At 34.7% G+C, this 27,898-nt stretch overlaps 3 protein-coding genes and 1 long non-coding RNA gene across 7 annotated transcripts; 1 reads left to right on the forward strand and 3 right to left on the reverse strand.

Annotated features, from left to right (window-relative positions):
• Window positions 1-1,735: 1,735 nt before the first annotated feature.
• Window positions 1,736-5,781, forward strand: LOC111799337 (uncharacterized). The gene is made up of 4 exons (XR_015421838.1): window positions 1,736-2,294; window positions 4,474-4,532; window positions 5,174-5,294; window positions 5,519-5,781. It is a non-coding gene; the product is annotated as an uncharacterized LOC111799337 (long non-coding RNA).
• A 598-nt stretch (window positions 5,782-6,379) lies between these two features.
• LOC111799328 (katanin p80 WD40 repeat-containing subunit B1 homolog KTN80.4) lies at window positions 6,380-14,329 on the reverse strand. Of its 2 annotated transcripts, none has more exons than XM_087125815.1 (19): window positions 14,049-14,329; window positions 13,428-13,689; window positions 13,031-13,161; window positions 12,474-12,591; window positions 12,105-12,331; window positions 10,801-10,903; window positions 10,551-10,621; window positions 10,351-10,425; window positions 10,113-10,256; window positions 9,750-9,975; window positions 9,055-9,606; window positions 8,867-8,926; window positions 8,645-8,763; window positions 8,416-8,544; window positions 7,760-7,834; window positions 7,563-7,675; window positions 7,056-7,172; window positions 6,885-6,953; window positions 6,380-6,792 (listed from the first exon to the last, which is right to left on the reverse strand). In XM_087125815.1, the coding sequence occupies exons 2-19, from the start codon at window positions 13,453-13,455 to the stop codon at window positions 6,729-6,731; spliced, it is 2,421 nt and encodes an 806-aa protein (XP_086981941.1). In that variant the 5' UTR covers window positions 13,456-13,689; window positions 14,049-14,329; the 3' UTR covers window positions 6,380-6,728. The 2 variants fall into 2 exon arrangements, with proteins under 2 accessions (XP_086981941.1, XP_023538621.2); XM_023682853.2 differs by having other exon boundaries at window positions 13,428-13,703.
• A 5,129-nt stretch (window positions 14,330-19,458) lies between these two features.
• On the reverse strand, window positions 19,459-20,189 carry LOC111807839 (uncharacterized). Its single transcript, XM_023693722.2, has one exon. The coding sequence runs from the start codon at window positions 20,104-20,106 to the stop codon at window positions 19,573-19,575; it is 534 nt and encodes a 177-aa protein (XP_023549490.2). The 5' UTR covers window positions 20,107-20,189; the 3' UTR covers window positions 19,459-19,572.
• Window positions 20,190-20,896: 707 nt separating this feature from the next.
• Window positions 20,897-27,209, reverse strand: LOC111800310 (sphingoid long-chain bases kinase 1). 3 transcript variants are annotated; one of them, XM_023683951.2, is made up of 9 exons: window positions 27,027-27,209; window positions 26,082-26,942; window positions 25,627-25,998; window positions 25,229-25,322; window positions 25,078-25,115; window positions 24,300-24,446; window positions 23,555-23,654; window positions 21,858-22,792; window positions 20,897-21,731 (listed from the first exon to the last, which is right to left on the reverse strand). In XM_023683951.2, the coding sequence occupies exons 2-9, from the start codon at window positions 26,562-26,564 to the stop codon at window positions 21,582-21,584; spliced, it is 2,319 nt and encodes a 772-aa protein (XP_023539719.2). In that variant the 5' UTR covers window positions 26,565-26,942; window positions 27,027-27,209; the 3' UTR covers window positions 20,897-21,581. The 3 variants fall into 3 exon arrangements, with proteins under 3 accessions (XP_023539719.2, XP_023539728.2, XP_023539710.2); XM_023683960.2 differs by having other exon boundaries at window positions 20,897-21,479; window positions 21,578-21,731; window positions 26,082-27,209; XM_023683942.2 differs by having other exon boundaries at window positions 26,082-27,209.
• Between the last annotated feature and the right edge of the window lie 689 nt (window positions 27,210-27,898).

Raw genomic sequence — 27,898 nt, forward strand, 5'->3', positions numbered from 1 at the left:
TCGGTGGAAAATGGATTCTTTTATATTCGCATGGCCGGATCGAGAACAGCTCCATACTCACTCTCCTTATGGGTCTCTTTTCTCTTTTCAATCACTCAGCGGTAAAAGACAAAGAAAGGATGGAAGAGAATGCGGGGCTTCTTTCTTCTGCTTAAGGTTCAGGTTCAGGTTCATGAGCTTCTCTCTCTTTCCTTCCTCATTACCGAGTTCAAGAAAAGAGCAACTTCTTTACCTCCGAGTTCATTCAAGAAGGAATAAATAGGGAGAAGGGACATCATCAGGTTCAGGCAATGGAATTGAAGCAGCTTTACAGAGTTGGAGAGGGGTGAAAGAGCGAGACCGGTAGGGAGAGGGGAAGGCAATGCGTGAGACCGATAGGTTCATGGGCAGGATTCGTTCACTCTTATTCTTGTTTCGTCTTTCCTTGAAACACTTGAAGGAGAATGAATCGTTAGTCTTTCCTTTCTTACAGGAGAGTAAAAGAGTGAAATCAGTCGTCTTCATAAGGAGTGTTTACAGTCGAATTCATCTTTCATTTTCTTTGGTACACTTAACTTAATGATAAATAGTCTAATAAAATGTACATAATTTAACTGGTGTCTATTTAACGGTTTTCGTTTATTTTCTTGAAAAAAACATCAATTGAACTAACCATTATATAATTTAGACATCACGTCATTTACTGTATGTATTATTATAATTATCGTCGTTTAGTCGTGTACTTCATTTCAATAAATCATCATCTGATAATTTATCGTTCTCTTTCAATTGAAGTAGACGATAGACTAAGATGTCATTTTTTTTTTTTTGGGTAAGTTAATCCTTTCGGTTCGCTGTCTTAAAATTTTAATTTTTTTTTTTTTTAATGTGTGTTTTCTATTTTCATATTTATAATTAATATTAAAAGTTCTCCTCGTTTTCAAATTTTAAATATCAACTATGTTTCTTTTCTTTTTTTTTTTTTTTTTTTCATCATTGCAGCCAATAAAAGAAAAGATAAAATTCTGATGAAATTTAAATAAGAAAGGAAAAAAAAACACCAAAATTAATAAATGATATTGTTCAAAATATTATAACGGAAATACAATTATAAAAATAAAAAAATAAAAACAAACAAAAAAAACTAAAAAATGTAAAAATTAACTAACATTCTGGAATGAACCCCTGTGGCTGCACAACTCTCAAAATGCTCCTCCACCTCGATCGACAGTCTACAAACACCTTAAAAATAAAGGAATGAGTATAAAATATACTCCGTAAGCAACTTATTTGTAGGTTTTCATCCTGCCCATGACGTAGCAAGTGACCACAAGCTTTACTCTAAACTTTAAGTATGGACAATGGATTTAGCACACTGTCTTTATTCACCCTCCCTTTTATATTTTAGAATTTTAACCCTTCAAACTTAGTAACGAAACGATATTTTATGATTTTAATTTATACCGACGTTAATTTAAAATTTTAATTATAGTGACTCAAATTAGGGTAAATGTCGACATTTTAAAACTTTTATATTTCAAACCTACCAAATATGTTATATTTTGAACGTGTAAAATCATATTTAATTCAACTTTTTTATTGGTATAAATTTATTTAACTGATACAATAATTATAGTATAAAATTAGACGTAAACGGATTAATTATTGAATGAAATAAACCAAAATAATATTTAAATCGTAAAATATAAGAATCGCTCCCGCGGTGCGAAATTGTTGAAGCCCCACGTATATAACTGTAATTTTAAAATTGGTTGGGAAACGAGGGAATCGTCTTTCATAAGAATTGGCGCGGGAAGAACAAGGAGAAAAGCAGAAAGAAAGCGTCGTGTTCAAGGGCGTCCGATTAGGGTTGCCTTCTACGAATGCCAATTCCAGTTGCAATTTTCCTTCTAACAAGAATCTTCCTTCAAACCGTGAATTTCAACCAATTTCACTTCGTTTTCGTGTATTGCTTTCTGAAAATGGCGACGATTCTAAGTTCGATGCCGATAGCACTTCTACATCAACTAGAGGAATAGAGAAGCTGGTGCCGATGGCTCTGGAACCTCTGCTAGAAGTCGTCGATTGCTTAAGCTTGGCGAAGAGAAGCGCAAACAGGAACATGATCGTCTCCACAATTATCTTGCCGTCTTTTCTGTATGATTGTGTGTTGCGTTGTTTTCATTCTGTTTGTTTGTTTGCTAGTGAAATCGCCGGGAAAACGGCCGACTGTTAGAAGATGCCTGCAAAAACGAGGCGGAATTTTGCGCTGTTCTTAGCGATAGCATCGGCAATCGGAGGCAATGAGGAACAAGGTATATCGGTCTAGCATATACTCATCTTCTTCATTTGATTTTTTTATTATCGATTTGTTGTAATTATACTTGCTCATTCACTACGTCATTTCCTGTTTGCACTTTTCTTATTGTGTCAGTTTTTAGAACGTATTGTTCAGATTTTTTCACTTAGGTTTGAGAGACGAGAAACCTTAACAAAATGCTTGAAACTAGATTGTAGCATATTCGCAATTTAGGATTTAGTGTTTCCTTGATGTATTCTTAATTCGTCGGTATGACGTCTGAGAAGATAGGATTCGCCTTATTATTTTCTCTTATTAACAAGCATCGAGTAGGATTGTCATTATGTATCTTGTTGATGTAGTTGATTATGGTGCATACTGTCGTGCATGGATGTGTCATATCATGGAAACTTGAAAAGTGCTAGGTAGCATTCTTAACTCAAGAAGGAGCAATTTCTGGATGATCGACGGAACTATTTTATTAGTTGTTGTTTCATAAGCCGCTCATTTGACTTATATTCAAGTATTGTCTCTTCAAAACACTGTGCTGCAGATCTCATATGACTAGTAATTCGTACAGAACTATCTTGTAAATAAACTTATTTCACATCTATTGTCAATCCCAAGCCGTTAACTTCTTATTAGAGTATTAAAACCTGTCGAGTCTCATGCGGCGAACATTGATTGCATTCCCGTAGAACTGATGAACGGAATAAGCTTCTTTCTGTGAGGCATTAACCAGAAGAGTAAAAACTTCTAAAACTTTTCATGCAATTCCTGTTAAATAATGGTGTTTCCTTTTCTTTGTACATAATTACATCCTCCAATGTGATTGAGGAAGGTTGAAGAGAGTTCGGAGGAAGGTTAGAGATTTCCAAAAAACAGGTTTCATCCTGTTAGAGAGTAATCTATTTAACAAATAGCCCCTTCTTTACTGTCCTTTTTTGTCCCTAGTGGTATAACCTTATTTCTGGTGCCAACGTCAAAGCTTAAGCCTCCATCATAAAAGAAAAGATTTCATCCCCATTTCCAATTCCATTTTTCCAGCCGTCGACCACTACTCTTTAAATTGATTTCATTCTTCTCAACTTCTCAGGTTTCAAATTTGTTTTGAAGCAAACGTTTAAGGCCCAAAAGGTTTCGGGTCCTGGGTTCTATTAGTCCAGCAAGTTCTCTTTTAAAGCAGCTGTATCTCAAGTAAATACGTTTTTCTTATGGCCTCCATACGTGATAGAATTTAGTTCCAACTTCGGGTTTCCCAAATGTGCAAGTCATCAATTTTTTTATTGTATTCTTTTACATTCTTTTGATACGTTAAAGAATGATAGGATATTGCTACTGCATTACGGGCAATATCATGGTTATAAATGCTTTTTTTGTCTTCTGAGCTAATTTGGGGATGGGAATATGCATTCTGGTTGTTTATTTATCTATTCGCTCATGAGTGTACTAGTTAACTAGATGACGTATATTGATGGAGGTTGGTCATAATTTAAATGTTAAAACATGATAAATTTCTATGTCAATGACTATATAATCACTTAAAAACCTCATACATTAAGTTTTTTTTTTGGTGGGGTAAATTTGGTAGTAGTCCAGTGCAGAACTGCACTATCCCAGGACAGTAATATTGGAGTTCTGCTATACATTTGTTGAGATCTTTGAGCATCCTGGTCCTCGTTTCTTGATTAGCTGATTTTTAAATTTAACCATTGTTTTTTATGCACTTACATTTCACGCCTGTTCGCTGCATGTCTTGGAAATTGTTCAGTCATCCTAATGAAACATGAGGAAGAGTAAACCCAGTCACATATTACTAAGCTGCTAATGAAGAGAGAATTGTTCATATTATCATCGATGTGGTGACAAATTGTTCATTAACTTTTCAGACGTTTAAACATTACCATTTTAAGTTACTGACCATCCTTTTGCCTCTGTTTTTCCGTACAGCTTCAATCCTCTTGATTCCTACATATGTTTGAGCTGATTGGATCACCATCCGATTGAGATGTTGATCTTATTGGCGGTGTATGTTAGTTCTTATTGCCTTAGATTGATTTTCCCTGTCAATTATTATTTTCCTTGAGCTGCTTAAACTTTATAATGATCATCTTCTATTTTCCCCCATTCTCTTGCATCCATGAACGACTTTTAACTTGTAGCCTATATTACTTACATTACAAGTAAACATGCAGGTTATCCAGTCGTGGTATTTGTCATTGGTCGATTGGAGGACTTTTAACTCTTCAAATTTGTAGGTTCTTCATACATCTTTGAACCTAATTGATTTATACTTCGTTAAAGTGCCTTACCTTCATTATTTGAAGTCAATAACATGTTTCTTTTCACCTCTTAAGCAAATATAAATTAATTCTTCAGTTATTTTCTTTACTTATGTATTGGAAAGAGGGAAGGTCTTGGCCAGTTTTTCAATACTTCTACGTATGATATTTTGTCTTGGGATAATATTTACATGATGAACGTACTGCATAACTACTTAATTATCTTGTTAGCTTTATATGGTTGAAAGTAGGCACCCTAGTTTGGAGGTACTCTGGATCACAGGCTCAAACTATTGTGAAACTGAACTTTGGTCAATGTTATAAAAACGCTTCCTTTTATTTTGGGCAAAGGAAAAACACGTTCAATTGCAAATTGATTTGGTTTATTCGAAGGCTGTTTAAATATCCTACAACCATTCTATTCTCTCCATTTTTTTGGCTGATTCCCAAAAGATAGGGACGGCAAAACCAACCCGGTTAGGTGGTCAGTCTCTAACACCTTTCTTAATGACTTAATGGGACCAAATCTATGGCTGCTGCGTGAATTGCAAAATTTTTGGATTAAATTTTTTCATTGAATTGTTACTCAAACTCAAACAACAAATAATTGCAGCTGGCGAATTCAGCCATGGAGTGCAATTCCTCTATAATGCAGATAACGGTTTTGAAGTGATGCAGCCATCATTTCATGATATTAGTGATGTAGAGTTTCAGGATAACTGGGGCCGGGTTAGGTAAGACTTCTTGAAATTAACTGTGTTCCATTATTCGACGTTAATTTGTATGCTTCTCTGCATGGAATTCAAACAAGTTGTGATAATTTATGTCAGGGTTGACCTAGGTACGTCTGATTATTTCTCCATTGATGCACTATTGAACTGCTGGACTGTTCTGAGCTCATAGTAGGTACTCATCCTATCTAATTGAGGAACTTGTTATTTTTTACTTTGACATGCAGATATTTAGCCATCCAATAAGTCATCTTTGGAGGAGTCGAATGAGCGATTGGGAAGAAGGGATGACAAGCCCCGAGAATGGTAAAGTATTTCAAAATCTTTCTTCTTTAGAATCTTGGTGTATTTAATGCCTCCTCTATATCCTAAATCTTCATCTTTATTTAAACTTCCGCCAGAATAGTAGGAAGTTTTTAGGCTTAGATCAGGTAGTTTGAGAATTTTGCATTCAGAAAATAAAAAAATGGCCCACACGCTCTTCTCCTTTAGGAAAGGTAATACCAATTAGACGTGAGAATCTTGGAGGGAGGATTGAACCAAAAAAAGTAGCCCAGCAAGTAATGCCTTAGCTAAGTTAAGTTGTGAAAATCTTCGTTCTTATGCCCACCTCAATTTGTTAGGGAAAAAAATGTCCCACAGCCATAGTTAAAATATATATCATCCCTGTTAAAGGTTTAAATTCTTCCATATGTTTCATTAATTAAAATGTCTTACCGGAAAAGAAAAAGAACCCAAGGTAAAAGGTAATTGGCCTTCCTCTGTTGAATCAAGGATTTCTATTTTGTAAAATTGGGACTTTCATTCTAAAACAGAAAACGATTAGAGGCCCTCATGGTCATGAGAATCCTTGAACAGAACAAAGAGGATTTAAACATATGCATCATGCTTATCACTCCATTATATCATTCTTATGGCCCCCAGCCCCAAAAAAGTTGTTTCAGTACAGGTCAGGGTATCAAAAAGCAAAACATATGATAAGTAGATTTAATTATTATATTGATTTAGTCCTAAACTTTCAGAGAAAATATGTTATAGGTTTCTGGACTTCCAATAGTAGAACTTAATTGAGTTTGGACAAGCAAGCAAGCAGCAGAAATAAGTTTAAAATATAATGAATTGGATGTGTGTGATATTACAAGAAAGAACCAAAGACAACGAGTAGTTTTGATAATATTCAGAAACAAAGTGGTAATAATGGTGTACAACATTCAGGGGAAAAGGGAGGGTGGTAGGAGGGTTAGCCATAAGAAAGAAAGGGTCAGTCAGGTCAGGTCAGGGTGGTAATGGCAACTCACTCAATTCCCTGCTGCTACACAGTTAGCCCTTCTTTTTTGTGTATGTTTCGAGGTATGTGCAGAATTAGTCAGTCTCGCGTCGTCAATATACTGCCTCTACTTTCCTTTTTACTTAGTACTATACTTTCAATCCCCACAATCATTGAAACTCCTGCAGTGCAAGATTCAACTCCTGTGCTGACTTTGCTACCGATCCCCTTTTTCTGCGCCCAAATAACACATAATTACTGCTTCTCCTCCAATTACTTAGAAACTATGCTTACCTAAACTAAGATATTTCATATAATTAGAGTACCTTATGAGAGCTGGCAGGCAGCGCTTGACTTTTTCAAGCTCGATGAAGCAGATATTACACCGCTCCAACCTACCAATAAAACACTCAATTTAATTCAAGAATAAAGTGTAAGAGCAATCTGGGGATGATGATGATGATGATGATGAAAAGCTTATTAGTGAACACACACACCTTTGCTCCGCCTCAATGTTCACGCCAACAGATGATGTTGCCGATAACGTTGAATAGATCACTGAACCAAACGTCCTCACCAGCTTCACTAGCATTTCCATAGAAATGTCTAAAAACCTATTGTTCCACAGATGAAACAGAATAGTTACATCCTGTTTTTGTTTTCTCACACTTTCTTTAAGGCTCTTTTCACATTTCTTAAGAAATATTTGAATCCTTTTAGGAAGTAAGATTACAAAACAAAACAAAGCCTATAGATAGAAGTAGTTTATAAGCTTAATTTCAAAAGATATCAAAACGGAACCCCTAGGTAGTGTCAAGAGTTTAACTTCAAAATAAGTTTTCCAAAAAAACACAAACCATAAAGTTTTTTTTATTTATCAAAATATGGAAATTAGCCGACGACCTAGCCTCTTGTGTGTGTGTGTGTGTGTGTGTGTGTGTGTGTGTGAGAGAGAGAGAGAGAGAGAGAGAGAGAGAGAGAGAGAGAGAGAGAGAGAGAGAGACCTGTCCAAGTCACTTTCAAGGAGGCCAGAAAGAAGTGGGAGAATACAACTGCAGATATCCAGAGTGACAACTTCAATTCTATTTGTCAAAATACTAATTACATCGGCAGCAACCTGCATCCACGGGAACCCATGTTTAAAATAATAATAATAATTATTATTATTATTATTATAATAAAAAATAAAAATTATAGTTACCGCATGATCGGCCATTTTTTCCATTGCAGAAACAGCCCCTTTGATGTCATGCCTTTCCCAATATCTATACACTGCCTAGAAAAGAAGAATCAAATGCATTATTTTTAAAAAGTCGAGCTATAACAAATAGCAACTGAAGCGATCATAATTACCACCCAACGCGCAAGTGCCTCAATGAGCCATAATCCCTTTTACGCTTTAAACAAGACTCTACTCTAATGCCAACTCATGTAGTTCTCTAAATGAAAAGGTTTTTTAAGAAAAAAACTCTTATCTATTTATGTTCCATAAAAAATGCTAATAAAAGATTAACAAAAGAATATCATATTTTATAATATTCTATAGCTTAAATTATAATAAGCTTGCTTTTAAAAGTATTTAATAGGTGTCTCAACTCAAATTCACATTTGTTTAAAGAAATAATCTACCTATAAAATAAATATAAATTTGAATTTTATATCTAATAAAACACTAAACGGATTTCTAGTAGATCTGTGGATTTTAAAAAATTCAAAAGTTTTAAAGACCAAGTTTGAAATTTGAAAGATCAAAAACAGTTTAACTTATTATGTACCATCATAAATGTATAAAATAAGAATTAAATCTTTTTTGCAAATGTACGCACGCAGCAGTTAAGAGTAGAAAGTTCTCATTACTTGTAATTTTGCTGACCGAGATTGCATCGAGTTGACAAACTGATCATGTTGTTGTAGAACATTTTCTATGGTATGCTCATCGCTTGCAGGTGCTACTGTTTCTTTCTCGGGAGATCGATGATAATCTCTCTGTCAAAACATCAGATTAAGGAAGAGAACAAAAGTGTAAGCAGATTGAATATACGAATTATGAACAACAAAAAGGGTAAGCATTCAAATGAGTTCATACCCCGTTATTTAATGGAAGATTTTCCAGTGCAGCTGCTCTTCCAGCGGAGGCATTGTATGTCAACCGGCTAAAATTAGATCTCTCTCTTTTCTCCCAATCTACATGAGAACGTATTCTCCCTACATATATTACCAAAATAAAAGTTGTTAAGGCACTATTTGTAGTCAGGGAAGAAAAAAACAAACAAACAAACAAACAAACAAGATCTAAGTATGACAATACCTCCTTTTGTCGCTTCGGGAAAAGATGTGTCCCGGCTTAGTTTACGCCCTCGAGATTCATCTAGAACAAAGAGAAGTAACACAGAAGCATGAGAGAAGAGTAATAAAAAGAAAAAAAACTGCATATAAATAACGTAAAGATGCAAGGAATCTTCTGTGGAGCAGATAGTCATTGAATTGAACCAATACCATGCAAGGAATTCCTATTATCTGCAATGGTGCCCATATCATTGGCCTTCAAACCTCTGGATTCAGAAAGGACGGAGATAATTGGGTTATCCACTTCGTCTCTACCATTTGGAAACCTCCTATTATCAGTAGTTTTCGATAGCAATGGTACTCGAACTGCTCTTCCAGCACCATCAAATTCCTTTCTAGAATCATCCTGCTCATTCCTTGAATTTGTCCTGGGTAGTGGTGTTGTTCTTCCAGAAACATCAAATTCTTTTCTACAATCATCCTGCTCGTGCCTTGAATTTGTCCTGGGTACTGCCACTGCTCTTCCAGCAACATCAAAATCCTTTCTAGAATCGTCGTGCTCGTGCCTTGAACTTGTCCTGGGTACAATTACAGGTATCACGTCTGATTTATTGAAGATTGGGTTGTTGAATGCTGAAGTAACCTTCACAGAGTTTCTCTTTGGTACCACTGCACTAGGTACTGTTACTAAGCTAACCGAATTAGTCTTTGGGCCAGCATTTGAATTGATCCTCTGAGGAGTACTTGGTCCATTTCCTGTGGCTTCAACCAGTAAGGTAAACAAAATCATGGATGTTTACTCCAAGTTTTAGTAAATCGAAAGGTTGTGCAATAAAAAACAAGAAAAATCCAATACGAAGAAGTGAAATCCTATAAATGAAAATAAAGTCAAGAAAATTGCTTACATGACAAAGATTTTGGATCCTTGACAACGTCTAAATTTTGTGAAACTGACAACCTTCCCGATGTTTTGGTTTCCTTCAGTTGTGGTTCAGAAGTTTGTGATACTGACAATCCACCAAAACCAGCCTTGGCATTGCTTTCATTTTGCAGTGGTAGATTACTGCTGGATTTAGGCTCTAATCGACCATTTAGTCTGTTAACATTATTAATTGCATAGGGTTCTGTGCGCTGTGCAAGAGGCAAGGAAGTAATTACATTGGGATTTCGTTTTTCATGAATAATGAATTGAGTAAAAGAATCGTGAAAAACTGGAACAATTAGGTGGGCAATCTCTATACAGAGAGTAAATGAATAATGCATTGTACCGTAATGTCTACAACCCACACTCCAACACAGCTCTGATTGTATGAACAGCCAAGAAGTTTCCCCTCATGAACAGTAAGATCGGACAGCCTGGACCAACCGACTTCCACACTGTCATGACATCTTATTGGTTCCCATGAGAAAACCTACGAAGTAGCACCATCGTATAAATAAATTTTAAAAAAATGAAAAGGTTGCAGTTCTAGAGAGATGAACAGCCATTTGAACACAAAATATTACCTTCAAATTTTCATGCAATCCGCAAAGCAGTGTCCTCCCATCAGGATTAAAAGTTAAACAACGGACACCAGTGGTCTGAAACAGACACAAGAATAAGAGATCTCCTAAAAGAAATTATAAGACAGTCCTCTACCAAAATATTCACTCTTAGGCATTTTTATTCAAAAGCGAGGACAAGAAAATTGCATTTAGAAAGATACCTCAGGTCCAGCTGAACCAATCAACTCAAAGGTTTCTAGGTCCCAAAATTTAACCGCTTTATCTGCTGAACCTGATCAACAAAAAGAAATTACAAGCAGATACAGTATTTCACATATGAAAAATCCACGATTTAAATTTCAGGCCTCAAGTAAAAGAATTCTGAAATACACATAATTCGATAACGGTTCCACATAATTCTTTTTTGCTTACATTGTAGGAGAGGGACTAGGATAAAAGTGTATAACAAACCTGTTGCCAGCAAAAATTCATGAGGGTGAAAGTCTATACACTGAATCGGACCCTCGTGGGACTTGAAATCATGCAACAACTTTCCAGCTGTTAAATCCCAGAGCTGTTAAATTAAAATACATTAAAGACATACTAGAAGGCTCCTTTTGAATTGGAAATGAAAATTACATGAAAACACAACAGCAAATTCAGCAGGAGAATAAAATATACCATTTTCTAGAAATGACATAATAAACATATAATCGTTAATACAAATTATATAATAAAGAAAATGACCTACATCAAAATTGTTTGCAAGTCTACAACTGAAATTCTACCTTCGTTGCCAAAAACATTAGAATTATCAAATTTGTATTCAACTGATCTGTTGCACTCACCCACCAAAAAGGAAAAAAGTAAAGAACCCCACAGTAGAGTCAATTGGCTCAAATCCACATAGACCAATGCCTTTCAGTTCATTAAAAGAAAACCACTGAATAAATCTGATGGAAGAACCCACAACACAAAAAGCTCACAGTGGTTTAAACCAAACAAACCCTGAAAAATCGCAATCATCAAACCAACTATCAATAGTTTCATTCTTCTCCATCAAACACCATACAGAAGGCCAATACATTTCCATACAAAAGCTCCTCCATGGTTAGGCTGTAAGGTGAAAAGTGAAGTCCAAACCTAATTAAGCTAAAACATTGAATGGTTAAATATACCTAGAAGAGTAAATATCTAGGCATATCAATGTCGTGATCTATAACCATTTAAGCACATGAATATCACCTGCTAGTAAAATAAAGGAGAAAAAGAGCTAAAGAGAATAAAAGTTAGAGAATGGTAGGATGTGAAAAAAAAAAAGAATTAGAAAGAAGTATTTGAGTATTAAAGAGTATCCTTGGTGAGCACACCTAAGCAAATGATGCAACGCTAGTGAAAGTCAGCTCACTTCGCACCCGACAATACATCAAAGTTGTTTGTGCCCAATGCTTAGACACTTCTAGGAAGACAAATTGAGGAAAAACGTTCAAAGAAACAAATTATATAAGAAGTATTAGTAGAAATGGGGACAAGAAATCCTGATTTCAAACTATAACCAAGGGTAATAGAGATAAACGAAAGCTCTCTGGGGCCAGAATCCTTTGTTAGTAAGAACCATAAAGAAGACAAAATAGTTAACACTTTTTCTGGTTAGAAAAATGAGACTAATAAGCTATACTTGCTCCATAGGTTTTATTGGGAAATAACTTGTCATTCTCCTCTTAAAAGAAAGTAATAATTCATGAACCTAAACTACAAGAAAAACAATGTCTAACCTTCACCGTGTTGTCTTCTCCACCAGATACAACCCAACGGCCATCGGGAGTAAATCTGATTGCATTGACTCCTCGAGTGTGTCCTTTGTATGTGTGGATACACCCTTTCTTTCTGATATCCCATATCTTAAGATTCGTATCCGAGGACCCAGAAGCAAAGAATTCCCCAAAGGGATGAAAATCCACAGAAATGCAATTCGATCTGTGCCCCGTAAGTGTTCGAACAACTAGGAAATATCACAAGAGAAATCCATAAAAGGGAAAATATAAGTAAACTTCACAGTACAATTATCCATGGAAATCATCAATATCAAATTGGACACTGTCGAAGAAGAAGAAGGAAATATGTTGAGGTGATAGAAAACATACTTTTAGCCTCCTCCAAATCCCAAAGCTTGATGGTGCCACTAGCTGCCCCTGCAGCTACCAACACTTCTGATGAGTCAAAGCTTACAGAATCTATTCCGCTTGTATGGCCAGTCAAACTCTGGATGTGAAAGTACAACTAAGTAAAGTGCAAAGAAACATGATACTTACAAACACAGCTATTTTAGCTTTTTAGAAAAACAAGTCTGCATTAATATTTTTCAAATTTAAAATAGCATAATCTATATCTATTGATTCCTATTTACCATAATGCACATGGTTTTTTTTTTTTTGTTTTTTTTTTTTGGGTAGATTGGGAGAGATTAACGTGAATAAAATAGATTGCATATTGTTTTCATCACAAGATCTATTAGCAGTGCTATAATAAAACAAGATGCATGTGATTCAAGAAAAAGAATTCAGAAGAAGTAGAAGTACAAGACAAAACTATCAAATAATTAGTTTCTCAATCTTTGTAAGAATATTTTTGCACAAATTCTGTACTCTACTAACCAGGGCCAAGAGATAGGAAGCCATTAACAGTAGAAATTGAGACATACCAGTATGGCGTTGGGTTTACCAATAGCCCAGAGATTGACTTTGAAGTCTTCCCCTCCTGTGACAAGAACACGGGATGACTTCCTTCCAATCTTCAGGCAATTGACAGTGGAAGAATGTGCCACAAATTCTTCTGTTTGAATAATTGTTAAGGCAAACGAAGAAGGAGCCTTCCTCAACTGTAAGCCAAAGCTATTTCTAATTGGCAAACCATATACTCAAATGCTTTGGAATAAGAACATAATACTCGCATTCACACACTCAGAGATCCGATGGAGAGACGAAAATGAAAATCAAAAAGTGAAAACAACGAAGCAATACAAGCAGATCAAGTCTAATAGTATTTCCGTTCGAACATTTAAACTCCCTAGTTGAACCCGAGACATTGAGGAAGGATACGTAGCTTGTACGCCCGTTTGGTAGTCATGGCATGTATAATCAGGAATTTAGACCAACAACAGCATCAGAACGCGAAGGAAACCTAGAAATCGGAATTGAGAGGCATTCCACTGTGCACATTCCCGAAGTATTTGAATCCGAGAATAGCGCAATAATTAGAGACACTGCTTCATCAACAACTTCCAAGAACTGACGATCTCCACTCACAACACCTTAGATCTCAAAAGCAAACTCCGCCAATTCTTCCACCACCGCTCCCAGCCTAAAATATCGTCACTGCAAACATAAATTTCCAAAGGAAAAATAAAAGTTAATCAAGAAATCACCAGCAGCCAGATCAAATATAGGAAAAGAATTTAAAAAAAAAAAAAAAAAAAAAAAAAAAAAAAACATACAAACAAGCAAAGAAGCAAACCAGAAAAGAGCCTCATCAGTTTACTTCAAGCAAGTCAAGAAAAAAAAAAAAAAAAAAAAAAAAAAAAAAAAAACAACACGCTACGCTTCCAACTGCTAGCTTCATCTTTCTCCACACTCACACACATTAACCACAACGGCAACAGAAAACAAAAATCCAAAACCAAATTTAAAAAACGCAAAGCTAGAGAGAGAATAGCACAGTACAGTATTTGAAACGAGAAATTCCAAGTTTAAGGCGTCGGTCAAAGTTCAGAGACGCCGGCGGAGGCGACGGCAGCGGCGTCAATAATCACTTCGCTTTCTTCCACCTACAGCAGCACCGCCATAGCCATATCCCGCCGAAGCAAAAGCTCTTACAGAGAGGGACAGAGAAGGACAGAAGGCCTAAACTCAATTTCAAAAAAAAAAAAAAGAAAACAAATGGATTTGATCAGAGAAGAGAGCTTTCACGTTTTGTGTTCCCTCTCCCTCCGCCAACTAATAAATAAATAATATTTACATCGTTTTTATTCAAATAAATAACAAAAGGAAAATTTTAAAATTATATATTTTTTTTTCTTAAATTATTTTTGTGGTTTTGGTCCGTGTGAAAGCGACGTGTCACGAACTATCCCGTGCGGGGATTCATGGGCCAGTCTAATGGGCCACGTTGGATCAGATCGGCCCATTTGGGTTATTTATTATTTATTATTTATTATTTATTTTGTTATCATTATTATTATTTGGAAATTAATGAATCTCAGCTGAATTTTGGTTGAAATTTTGCATGTTTTGAACAATTTATTTATTTGTGGATCTTATGCATTAATTACACTTGATTTTGTACTATATTTAATTTTTTAACTTAAAACCGACGTTTTATTGCTAAGTTTGGTGGTAAAAATATAATTTTTTTTAATTATTTTTTAATAAAGGAATTAAATTATTTTTGCTTTATTGATTTAAAAATTTGTGAAAAGGAAGGAGAAGCTATACTTTACTGAACTTTGGATTTTTTAATTTGATAATTAGCATTTAAAATTAATTTTACTAATGATATTAAAAAGGCAATAAATAAATATATAAATATAAATAAATTGTCCTAATGATATTAAAAATGCAATAAACGAATAAATATAAATATAATGTCGGTGATTGAAACCTCTAATAATTATTAGTGGGAACGTTACAACCACTTTGCAAACTAATATTGAGGTTTTTATTTTTATTTTTGGTTATTATTTATTATACATTTTTAAAGAATCAATCGCACAAAAATACAAATAATTGAACCATAAATTGATGGGGTGAGGAAGGTGGGATAAGCTTCCAAAACACCACCATTCAATGAACTCAATCTATTTTCAGATTTTTATTTATGTTTTTAAATTTTCAATTTAATTCCCCTATTTTTATTTTTATTTTTCAGAAAATGATCGAGGGATTTTGTTTAAATAAAATGAACGTTAATTTCTTTTCGTGCGATAAAAATATCACTAATTTATGTTTAGATTGTTGGATGATAAAAGCTCCAAGTAAAGTCACGAGAGCTTATACTCAAAGTGGACAATATCATATCATTGTGGAGAGCTGTGTTCATTTAACATGGTATTAGAGTCATGCCCTAAACTTAGTCGTGTTGATAGATTAGTAAATCCTCAATGTCGAACAAATGACTCTAAAAGAAAAGGAGTCAAGCTTCCTCGAAGGCATAGTAAAAAATAACTAATACTCCAAAGGAGTCGAGCCTTGATTAAAGGGAGGCGTACTTTGTTCGAGTAGAGGTATTAGATGAAAAAAGTCCCACATCGACTAATTTAAGGAATGATCATGAGTTTATAATCAAGAAATACTCTATCTATTGGAATGAAGTCTCTTGGGAAAGTCAAAACAAAGTCATAAGAGTTTATGCTCAAAGTAAACAATATTATACCATTGTGGAGAGTCGTCTTCATCTAACCTATATTATTTTAAAAAATAATAATAATATGCCAAACTATTAATGTAAATAGTTTGAAATATTATAATAAATGCTTTTTTTTTATCCAACATTAAAGGAGACATAAATAATGAGAGCCATACATATTATTAATTAATTAATTAATTTATTATTATTATTATTTATGCTTTGGTTTCACACAAGGTATCCACAGAGATTTTGGGTTGTGAATCGCCAAGGAGAAACTTTCCTTTAATTTAATGTTTATTTAAATAATAATAATAATAATAATAATAACAATAATAAAGTTTGCTTTATTATTACAACCCACATGATTATTTAAAAAACTAATTGTCTTTTTGTTTGAATTAAATAATTCAACAACATTCCCATAATTCCTTATCCAACAACTTTATGTATGGACATAAACTAAATTCATGCAAATTATAACAATTGGATTTATTTATTTCAACAAAAACAAATCAATTGTAACATAATTTAAACATTTAGTACAATTTTTTGTATTAAATTATAAAATGTATCAAATATACCGACTAGTTGGGAGAACGACTAAAATTACTTATAAAAAAAAGAAGAAAAGATTATAAAAATATAACAACGGAGACAATATTTGGATTGTTATAAAGTTTATTAAACGTAAATTGATTTCTCTAATATTTCTCTTGTTCTCCAATTAATTATTATTATTATTTATCTAATAGATCTATTGATCTTTAATATTTATTTATTTCTCCTATATTAAGCATTTATGCTCTAACTTTTTCTATATCTATAAAGTTATTCTCTTTTTAAAAAAATTATATATCTCTCTCTAAACTTTTATTGCTTTACCTTCACATCTATTTGACTTTTTTTCCCTAATATTTCCTTTTACAAAAAGTTAAAATAAAAATAGATATTAAATACGTTCAAATTTATGTTTTATAAACATAAATAGTTATTAAAAAAAAAAAAAAAAAAACCTTAAATTTTTTTAATTTGTTTGAATGTTTAACAATAATGTAACATCATGTATTTTTTAAAAAAGTCCCCATACTTTGTATAGGATTAGATAATTAAAAAAAAAAAAAAAACAAACAAACAAATTCAGAAAGCACCTTTCATGAGTCCAAGGCATGCTACAAAGTAGGTTCCAAAGCCGAAGTACATATTTTAACAAAAATCATCTAAAATTCATAATAAGCCTAAAACATTCTATAAAGTAGCTTCCGATGCCATTTCCAGGCATGAAAATTCACCAAAACCATTCATTTAATAAGGAAAGTTAACCCAACCTGTGCCCTTCGCTTAGATAATCTTCTAAATCAAGACTTTAGGAGGTGGAAGCTCAAGGCCTTCAGTTGGGGAAATGAATTGAAATTGAAGCAAGCAAGCAAGCAAGAACTTCACCAAACTCCTCACAACAGTTGGATGAAACTAATCCAACAATCTAAATGATTTCAAACACCCAACTCTATCTAACCCATGTCAGATGAAGTGGTTAAACTTGCCAAAATCAACAAAACAAATCATAGTAATAACAAAAGAGGACAATGAACATATGCTCCTACTCCTATAGATTAATGCAATAATGACTCCATTGCTATATCCTCATGATTTAGCTGATTAATGAAGTCGAGTGTGGCTCATGCCAAGTTTATTGGTCGCCAGAAGGGCCTAGAAGAAAACAAATATTCCTCTCAAGTGTTCGATGTTCGTCGTTTTCTCAATTCAACAATGCAGGCATTTATATAGCATCGACTAAGCTCGATGTTATATTACGTTATTCAGAAAGCACTTCTAGCCCATGCCTACCTTGTGCTTTTCCAGTTTCAGATTCAATTACTTGAAAAACGAAATATAAATGAGAATTTCAACAAGTCATAATGAAGTGTGAGAGAGAGAGAGACAGAGAGTTCACCAGTTCTGTCTGTGGTTCTTCATATTTTCTCTGTCAGTAGTTCCATGCTTATCTGTAGTCAGTTATTTTAATTAAATGTACTCAGATAGCATTTATAAATGCAGTCACAGACCAAAGGCTACTCTTTAGAACTCAAAGACACATACATACAAATTACATAACAGAACCTGTTCAAGTAAAGCAGTGACCAAAGGCTACACTAGAATTGAACAATTGATACTTCACGCAACAAAGATGAAACTTCTCATTGAATTTCACGAAAATTTATTAGATGCTACCCTTCTTGCTCGTAGAGATTTAACGATCACTTTTCAAATGCAATGCATTCAAAGCATGCAAAAATATATAATGTTTTGCACACATTCCACTAAGAAAATATACAATTGGAGCTTTCAATGAACAAACAATTAATTGATTATTGTACAGTCTCAACATGTAACAGCCCAAGCCCAAGCCCACCGCTAACGGATATTGTCCTCTTTGGGCTTTTCTTCCGAGCTTTCCCTCAAGGTTTTAAAACACATCCACTAGGGAAAGGTTTCCACACCCTCATAAGGAATGTTTAGTTCCCCTCTCCAACCGATGTGGGATCTCACACAACAAATAAACTTTTGAGCTAAGACATAGGTCATCATGAAGAACTTCAAACTAGCAACAAGCGAAAGGTTACAAACTTCAAAGGACAAATAACCTTCTATTTCATATTAGGTTTCCATCCCTCCATCTTCGCCCTTAACATATTTTTACTTCGGATCATCTTCATGAATAGGTAGTTTCTTCATGAATAACAGGTGGTTAAACACATGGGTTTAGAAGAAGTTCAATGTATTGACCTCTAAATCTAGAACTTAGCAAGCTTCTTCAGAAACTCAAGAACAGTACAAGACTTGGTGTACAATATATTCCCCTTAATTGAGGATGTAATGGACTATTTTAATATCCTACATCAAAGTAAATCAAGAATATGCTGTATGGATCTCATGTGGCCTTTAGACATGTAGACGATCTGAAGCCAAATCAACCAGATGATTAGAACCAATTGAATTCTTACAATTAAATGTACGTATGATGTAAAGATGAGGCTATGCTTCCATACAATTCAATTGGCTTTGTGAGAAACTCTTCATAAAATCAGTACAATTTGGACCAACCCAACTTAGACATACCTAATCAACCAACCACCAAAACCAGAACACACAAGAAGTGGCTGTAACAATTATCAAAAGATCATATTAAGCAATAACCAAGTATGATCCATCAAATGGGTACTACATACCTCAAGTCCATACTCCTCAATAATCATCTCGAACCAGGCTTCATATTTTCTCCCAATAATTCTTCACCTCATCAGTAATTCTTTACAAATGGAGGATTATTTCGTACAAACATGATTAAAGAATGTTAGATATTTTGGACAAACAGAAATTTCTCACACAAAGCAAATATAAACTGCGGCAAGTCACAAGAAGCAAGCATTTATCTTCACAATGGAAGGCAAGCTCACGGGCATTGCTCGATACCAACCACCTCAAATCCCCATCCTCCCTCCCAGTAGAAGATAAAACACAACAGCCATACAAGAGTAACCAATTTTGAATCCATTTGATTCGTGACTACATTTACCTCCTGTCTTGGTTCAATTATTTTACAGAGCCACATCGATAATCGAGAGATTTAATTAGCTCAAAAGAAGAACACTCGAGCAATTTTCTACATTACAAAGGTAAAGATTAAATGGTGTAGATGAACTATAGAAGAAGATCAAACCTTAAAGGTTGGTAATAATACTGCACAAGGGAGCTTTGTATTAATATTGAGATCCAAAAAACAATAATTGCCTTGGCCTAGTGATTCATTAGAGTAAAGAAGATTAGGAATAACAAGCCTGATTAAACGTATTCAAATTCTTCCTCCTTAAGATGAGCTACGAATTTGACCGGTGGACGGCCTTCGACTGGAACAACAAACTCCACCTTATACGGAAGATTAGCAGATACACGCTTCCCCTTCCAAACACGTACATAATCCTTCAGCACTCCTTCCATCCCCTCAAGATCCGCCTCCGGTAACTTAGCAACATGATACACCTTCAAAGGCACCTTAACCCTAACTCTGGCTCCAATTCTAGCGGCAGCCGCTTCATCCGTCTCATCCTCCGACAATGACGTCGTCGCCGCCGAAACAGCAGCAGCTGAAGACAAAGTACCGGAATCTGATTTAACTGTAACTTCGCTGAAGAATCTTCTCCCTCTTGTAATCGAGCAGTTGAAAGGATTAACAACAACTGACGATAGAGAACTCACGGACGGGGAATAGGACGATTTGAAATCAGTACTAGAGAATACCGTCATAGAACAGGCAGGACGAGTGGCCATGGGCGCCGGCGTTGGTATCACGCCGATACTGTTCGCCATAGTGATCATCTCTGTGTCGCCGGTGGAGACTTTCGCGGAAGAGGGAAGGAGTTAATATATTATTGAGAATTTTAAATTTTAATATGAACAGAAATTTCCTCATCCTTTCATTTTATTATATTAATTTAATGGCACTGTCCGCACAGCCCTTACGATATTTTTCAATTCCTGAAGAGCCAATTTGATTTTGTTCCTATTTTTCTTTTTCTTTTTCTTTTTCTTTTTTTTTTTCAAGGAAAAGGAAAATAGAAATGAGAATATATATTTTTTTATTTTTTCCTTCTTATCTGGAACAAGAGAATATAAACGCGCCACGTGTCCATCCTTATCTCGCGCTTATGTTGAACGTGTGGTTATCGCGCTGTCGTACTCCATTTCAACGTTACGACAAGTCGTCCGAAATTAGGATTTTCGATTAATTTTTTTTTAAATCAATAATAATAATAATATGTTTCTAAAAGATTCAATTGGCTATATTTAGGATATTTAAAACTAAAAACATAGCTATCTACAATTTCCCTTCCTTAAAAAAAAAAACATTAAACCATTAAAAAATATGAACTATAAATTTAATCCATGAATTATAAAAATTAATTTATAGTTATTTAATCTTTAAATTAAATTAAAAGTTTATAGACATAAAAATCACATTAATATCTAATCATCAATTAATTTTAAAATAAGTTTAGAAATTTTAATTTAATAAATATATATGAGTCGTCATAATTCAGATCAATGGATGCTTAATGTCAATGATTCTATGATTCTGCCATTAATGTTATTAGGCACAGATTCAAGCTGAAGTGAAAATATTCAAACTCTTGATCAAAGCCTTTCAAGTCCACATAATATTAATCAACCAGAAACCAGCTGAACAAATGATATTAACCATACAGATCTACCAAGAAATATGTCAACTATATTTCAAACTAGTTCATCGACACGCTACTCGACATTTTCAATCGCTAATAACTAATTAGGAACTCACTAGGATTGATATAGACATAACTAGAACATCGAAGGGGTAGGGCTGGAAAGTAGGAGAGAAGGGCAGACCAAAAAAGTTCACAATCACGTATATACAATATAAGTATCTCCAGAAAACTTGTGAAGAATGTAAATAGAACTAAATCGAGTGGATCGGGGAGCTGAGTGTGAAGCTTGTCACGCTTGTACAATGAACAGACATGATGGGGGTAAAAAATACACAACAGGGGAATTCAAGAGGGGATAGAACTGCAGGGCAAAAGGCGACCCGACGTGTTTTCTGAACAAAAGATTTACAGAGACCTCAATTTGTTCGAAGGAAGAACAGAACTGTGAGATGGGAATGGGTAGGAAATAATGCACAAAGATTCTCTATTATGCTATAAAGGATTGAGCTGCATGTTACACAACCACATGACGAAAAACGACTCAGTTAACGGGAACTCTATGATCAGTCAGTGGCATATCAAAATATTTCAGATAAGAGGATTACTTGGTTATACGTGATGGCCGGGAAATCGACCAATAAGTCTGCATTGTTCTGGAAGCAAAGACGAAACGACTTGGCCAGTGAGGGGTAAAAGCTCACCATCAATGCCGCACCCACTGCGTGAATGCTTACCAGGTTTAATCTTCACCGATTTCACCTGTATTGTGAACAAACAATGTTTTAGCTCATGTCGCTTGCAACTTTACAATAACTTTCACCCTTTTACAGAATCCTAATTGCAGCCTGGAAATGCAAGGCTAAATGGGAATGTAGAGTAACATACCTTGACGTATTCAACGAATGGCAGTGAAAGATGTCGACCGATCTGAAGCAGCAAAAAAAATCGCAACAGCCTAAGTCGTCCACTCCCATGAACCAAAAGCAAGTCAAGAGTGTTGTCATCATGCTCAGATCTTGGGGCCACTACTTGAGAACTCTGAACAGTTCTACAAGCATGGTTGCAAACTATGATTCCAAGAAATTTCCCCTTCTTAGTGATCCATTTATCTTCAACCACACGCACAACTTGCTCTGTTGGACCTTCTTCTGCATCATTTGTTGGACCTGGCAATTCAATTGGATGTTCGACGACCCAATTAGACTCAGTATCCCACTTTGGTTCTGCATCCCAAATCGGACCCGGATCAGACAGTGTTGAAGATATATCCTCTCTGTCATTATTTACACTGCCCCAAGAACATCTAGTGGTATCTTGTGTGGTTATCAAACCAGTCCATCCCTTGTCTGTTCTGGACTTTGACCTGGTTCTTGGCCAGTTGGGAGTAGCTGAAAAGGGTGGCTGTGGATGAATAACTTCGGGCTCTGCTGTTACATTGCTCCTTCCTGATGAAAGGCGCTTGGATTTAGGATCAAGACCACGCACATACTCGGATGGTTCAGTGCTAGCACGAGTGCTACTACAGGTTGTATCCAAGTCTCCACCAGACATTCGACTAGGAGTCATTATTGAATCAATGCTTGATAAACTAGAGGCCCTGGGGATGCCATCTTTGATTGATCTCCTCATTATATCTGTGTATAAATCTGACATGTCTACGACTTCACGCTCAGCAGAGAATTTTCCATCATCCTCTAATGATGCAGGAAGGTATTCCACTTCAAAACTATACTTCGGTAAGCATAAGAATTTGAGGATTCCCGCAACAAAGTAACGTAGAGGACCAAATCGCTTCTGATACCTTTCAGAAAGTTCCAACACTGTAACAAATGGCCAAATTCACATCATTTTTTTGATGGAAACAAAATCCATTTCATCAATAAGACAAAGTAGTCAATGGAAATTAGTTTCCTATAAGGAAAAGAAAAGTAACGTGACGTCTACAAAAGTTGGTGTAAGATATCCAAGTGAAGGCTGGCCAGCCTGTTCAAAAGCCATCTGCAGCTTAACACTCACCACAAACTTATCTACCAATAGTAGAAAAATATTTCTGAAGCCTCAAGTAACAAATAATTCATTCAAACTTATCTACCGCTGGCTGCCAAAAATCACGAGGAGAGGATTGCCCCCCAAGAAGAAGAACAAGGTATTTCCAACAATGATGACTTGATAGCAAAAAGAAAGTAGGCCCCATTATTTTGTTTCTAATTTTTTTATTTCTTAAAATCAAGCTTACAAAGGTTACATCTAATCTATGTTGTTTTTTTGTTTAGTATTTCACCTTTCATTCTTGCAAAATACTTTTGAAATTTTAATCAACTCAGAGAGAGAGAGAGAGGGGGAATGAATTTACATCACAGCTGTGAATTGACAAGAGAACAACGAATGATATCATGCAATGTATGGTAGACGATTTTAAATGTAGAAAGTATAAAAACTGATAGCTAAGGCATAAGGGGAAAGAACAACCTCCATGAACACTAACAAAGAGAGGCCCTCATTCATCTCACCCTTGAGTGCATTCGACAATGGTTCAGAACAATAATCTTAAAGATAAAATGAACTCCTGTATCATTACTTACCATCACTGACAAATCCATAATATGAGACTGTCAACCCAAAATGGATAACACCTGATTTGATCCATTCAACAGCAAAAACATCGGTTGCAGTAAGACCACCCTATGAATTAAAAAAAATACCACAGCATGAGTGAGAGAAATATAGCTAATAAAACTAATCTTGAAAGAATCAAAATGAAGGTAGTAAGGAATGGTCAGAGCAGTGTCTATATAATATTTACCAATGTGGAGTTTATTAAAAAAAAAAGTTAGGTAGTATGCAGACATGGTGTGATGAGCTGTGCTTGCACACAAGCATGAATGTACAAGCAGATATCTAGCAGTAACATCATTATGCAATTGACTTTTTGTTACGGGAATTACACATACGTTCATATAGGAGGTGAATAATATTACTTCCACATAAGTATATTCTCATCTACGTTTTTTTCCTGGGACACTAAACATAAACCCCGATATTTACCTTTGCAAGAACAGACCTTAATTAGAAAAGTAAATACAACAAGGAAATATCAAAGGAGTAAATCTTCCAAAAAGCATAGAAATCTTATAAACAACAAATCTAGACAAATACTGCATTGTAACCAGGTTCCTAGTCATGAAAGCTTTTTCATTTATCTCCAGGAATACAACAAAAAAGTGCAAGAAATCTTTTTGTTCATGGTATAACTTCTTTTTTACATAAAAGATTGTTCACAGTATTAACTTTATAAACGTCCTAAGTAGACCAGAAAAAAAATTTCACCTTCACAATAGCCATTGCAGCGGAAATTGGATCTCTAACTCCAAGAACAGTCCAAACTAACGAGTTATCAGAACCTGCAGGAATTATTCCAATTGGAATAGAAATTCCTTCCTTCTGGTTGTCTCTACTTAATAGACCATTCAAAACCTGCATAGCCACCAAGGTTGATGTGATTTATATTTCTTAGTATACCATTTAAGAAATAGGTTAAATTACAAATGTAGTCTCTGAATTTTGAGAAGATTTATGTCTATTTAGTCCTGAACTATAAATAATTACAAATTTATAGATCAACGGATATAAAATGGAAATTTTAGAATTCTATAAGGCATAAAATTCAAATTTATATGTGATAGCTCAATTAATTTTTAAAAAGAATTTGAGTTTTCAAGGACCATTGAAAGTTCAAAGACTTATTAGACACAAAATTGAAAGCTTAGGAACCTACTAGACACTTTTGAAAATACATGAAACAAATAGACAAAAATCTCAAAGTGCATAACTAAACTTGTAATTTAACCTAATAATTGTAATTTAACCTAATAAATACAAAAAATACAAAGCCAAAAACTAAAATAAAGCAATTGTTTTTTTTTTTTAAAAAAAAAAAAATAGCAACTAACTTTTTATGAAAGAAATGAAAGAGAGAAACAAAAGATGCCTCACAAAAATCAAGGGCTGAAACAAAAGGGGACAACTCAAAACTACACAATTACACGAAAGAGCGCCAACAAATACCCATAGAGAAGTATTAGAAATAAAAATAGATGTGGCTAACCTCATTAATAACCCCATCACCTCCCACACAAATAATTCCTGAAAATTGAAGGGGTAGGTTCATTATTTAAAGAGGGAAAAGATAATCAGATATATACATAAAAAAGAAATAACATCTGTTTATCATAATAGAACACATCAAATAGAAATACCGTCAGGGCAACTGCTTATGTCAACACTAGATGCGAGCTTCCTAGCATGGCCTGCAGATGTCGTTTTAACCACCTCCAATCTGAACCCTGCAAGCTGTTAAGTTTTGCAAAATAAGTAAATAAATAATAAGCAAAAGATTGCAAGTCTTTATAATCCACGGTAAAATTACCAAATCAATTCACCCAGGGACAGAAAAGATCCAAATTTTCAACTTCAATCAAGAGTAGAAATGTCAACTTCCATCTTGACTTTACACTATATCAGTAAATCTTAATACAAAAGGTCATTAAAAGCCTTGTACTCCATGGTTATTTGTTGGATATTAGCTTAGGGGAAAATCTAGTTGAATGGAAACAGAGTGCTTGATATTCAACTTTAGTGCATGGATAAACCATACCTTAAATATTGGTTCAACAATCCCGTGAAAAACTTTAGTTGACCGACCCCGTCCAGAGCGTGGATTTAATATCACAAGCATCTTTGGTGGATTCTTGCATTTGAAAAGTAATTCAGGAGGTATATCAACCGGAATTAATTCTGAAGATGCCTGCCTCTTTGATGACAGTAAGGGGTGAGGTAAACAGTTTACATAGCAGTGCTGATCTGCAAAACCACCAACCCACTGAACTGCCTCTTCAACGCTGGAAGCCAAAAAGCGATAATCTATTTGCTTTCTCCTGGCCTTCACAAAACAAGAAAGACCACGAGGACCTTTCTGCAGTGGATATGAATGAATTGTAAAATGCCTGAGATCAACATTGTACGAGACCTGTCATAGTATCATCAATTCATCAATACGTCTAACAGAAAATCTTGGGCCTTGTGTTTTGGTGAGATGTAAAGAAAGCTTACTGAAATGACATCCTCCAGACGTAGCATGTGAGAACCCCATACCAAGGCCGTGCTAGTAAGTTTAGCATCAAAACCTTCTTGATTGGCTACACCAGTGTCAACAGAAGTATTCTTGTCCGAATTCTTTCTCTTATCCAAAACTAGCTTACCCGAGAATACCGTATAGCCCAATAAATCCGACTTTTCATCTCCTCCACCTATGTCAATCCTGTGTTCGAAGCTCTTCGGCTTGTCGAGATCATCACAGGAGGTCATGGTGAACTTGGGGATAGAGGAATTAATCTCACTCCCTCGCCTGGATGAAGACTTGGCCTTGCTGCGCTTCTCTGGGAAGACGATAGGCGAGGAGTGTTGTCCGCCAGTTGCTATTTGCGAGCACAGCCCCAATCGCCTAATAGACTTCTGAGGCGTTGTCAGCCTCAAAGACGACGAAGAAATATCATTTTCATAACTATTGCTAGAGAGGCCCTCACTCTGCTGCATATCTACACAATTCCGCCCGAATATATGAACTAACAAGCACCGCGAGAAACACGCACATCCGAGCCCCGCACTCAATGTCTTCTATACACCAAGGATGAGTACGAGAAGGAAGATGGAGGGAATAATTTTTCTTTTCAAACGAACAACAAATGAGCTGTATATGGCAATCCGACTCTCCTGAATTCCAACTGAACTAAAAATCCATTCATTCAAATAATGAAACCTTACAATTACCTACGCAATTACGCGAGGGATCGGATCAACCAACAAGCGCACGTAAATCAAAATTCTAGGGAATCCAAAATGGCCTTCAATTCAACAATCAAACAACGAAACAGAGAAAAATCGATCATTCAGACCGAATTTTAATGCAGGTGCCTGAAAAAACCTAGGGAGCTAATTCAGATCTTATGCTAGTCGAATGAGAAAAAACCGCGGACAAATTTCGATAAACAACCCTACCAATTCAGTCCATGCCCGCCGTAGATCCTCGCTCGCCAGATGGCTTTTCTGGCGGAGAAATGAAGAGGATGCCCACTGAAACCTAAAGCCTCTGTAATTCGGAGCTGGGCACCATGAAAAATTTGGCTTTAATGGCGAGGAACCTCACCTTGTGTTCCATTTTCTTTATTGTTTATTATTTTTGTTCCCTTTTCCATTTTCCATTTTATAGTCAAGAAATCCCCTCGTGCTGAGTTTAGTGGAGTAGTTGGTGGATAAAATAGAAAACAACAAATAATAAGATATATTATTTTTCCTTTTTTTTCTTTTTCTTTTTCTTTTTCTTTCTTTTTTCTTCATGATTTGACTCTCTTTCTTAATTTATCCATCACTTAAAAAGTTTAAAATAAATATATCCTACCACTTAAATATAAATTAGGTACGTGACTTTAATTATTAAAAAGCGCATAATATATATATATATATATATATATATATATATACACAAAGAAAGATAGATGAATTAAAATAATTTTAGTATTTTAAATTCTAGTTTTGTATTTATTTCATTTTGTCCCTACAATTTTAATATATTTTTTTTTATAGTTTGTATATTTTGACTAAAAAACAAATAAATTATGTCTAGACTCTAATTCTTCCACTTTAAAAAATCTTTAAAATTAAAATATTTGTTAAAACACATTTTAATGTTGGAAAGACATGATCTTAAAAATTCATAAATAATTTAATTAATAAATTATTTTAATTAATTTTAGCTCCGTTGATAAAATAATTATAATCATCATTAATCTTTGATTGTTTGTAAATTAAAATTTAAATGCAAAATTCAAAATTTATAGAATAAATTTGTAATTTAACTTTTTTGTATTAAA

Source organism: Cucurbita pepo, chromosome 1, assembly GCF_057944985.1.
Source record: "Cucurbita pepo subsp. pepo isolate OVF chromosome 1, ASM5794498v1, whole genome shotgun sequence".
NCBI classification, from domain to species: Eukaryota; Viridiplantae; Streptophyta; class Magnoliopsida; order Cucurbitales; family Cucurbitaceae; genus Cucurbita; species Cucurbita pepo.

Coding starts and splice junctions, on each gene's coding strand:
- LOC111807839 (XM_023693722.2), bottom strand. CDS start 20,106: ATGATCACTATGGCGAACAGTATCGGCGTGATACCAACGCCGGCGCCC.
- LOC111799328 (XM_087125815.1), bottom strand. CDS start 13,455: ATGACTACCAAACGGGCGTACAAGCTAC. Junction 9,607..9,749: donor GGATCCAAAATCTTTGTCAT/GTAAGCAATTTT, acceptor TACTGGTTGAAG/CCACAGGAAATGGACCAAGT. Junction 6,793..6,884: donor TGCCTGCCAGCTCTCATAAG/GTACTCTAATTA, acceptor ATTTGGGCGCAG/AAAAAGGGGATCGGTAGCAA.
- LOC111800310 (XM_023683951.2), bottom strand. CDS start 26,564: ATGCAGCAGAGTGAGGGCCTCTCTAGCAATAGTTATGAAAATGATATT. Junction 24,447..25,077: donor GTGATGGGGTTATTAATGAG/GTTAGCCACATC, acceptor GTGGCTATGCAG/GTTTTGAATGGTCTATTAAG. Junction 21,732..21,857: donor CATTCGTTGAATACGTCAAG/GTATGTTACTCT, acceptor TTCACAATACAG/GTGAAATCGGTGAAGATTAA.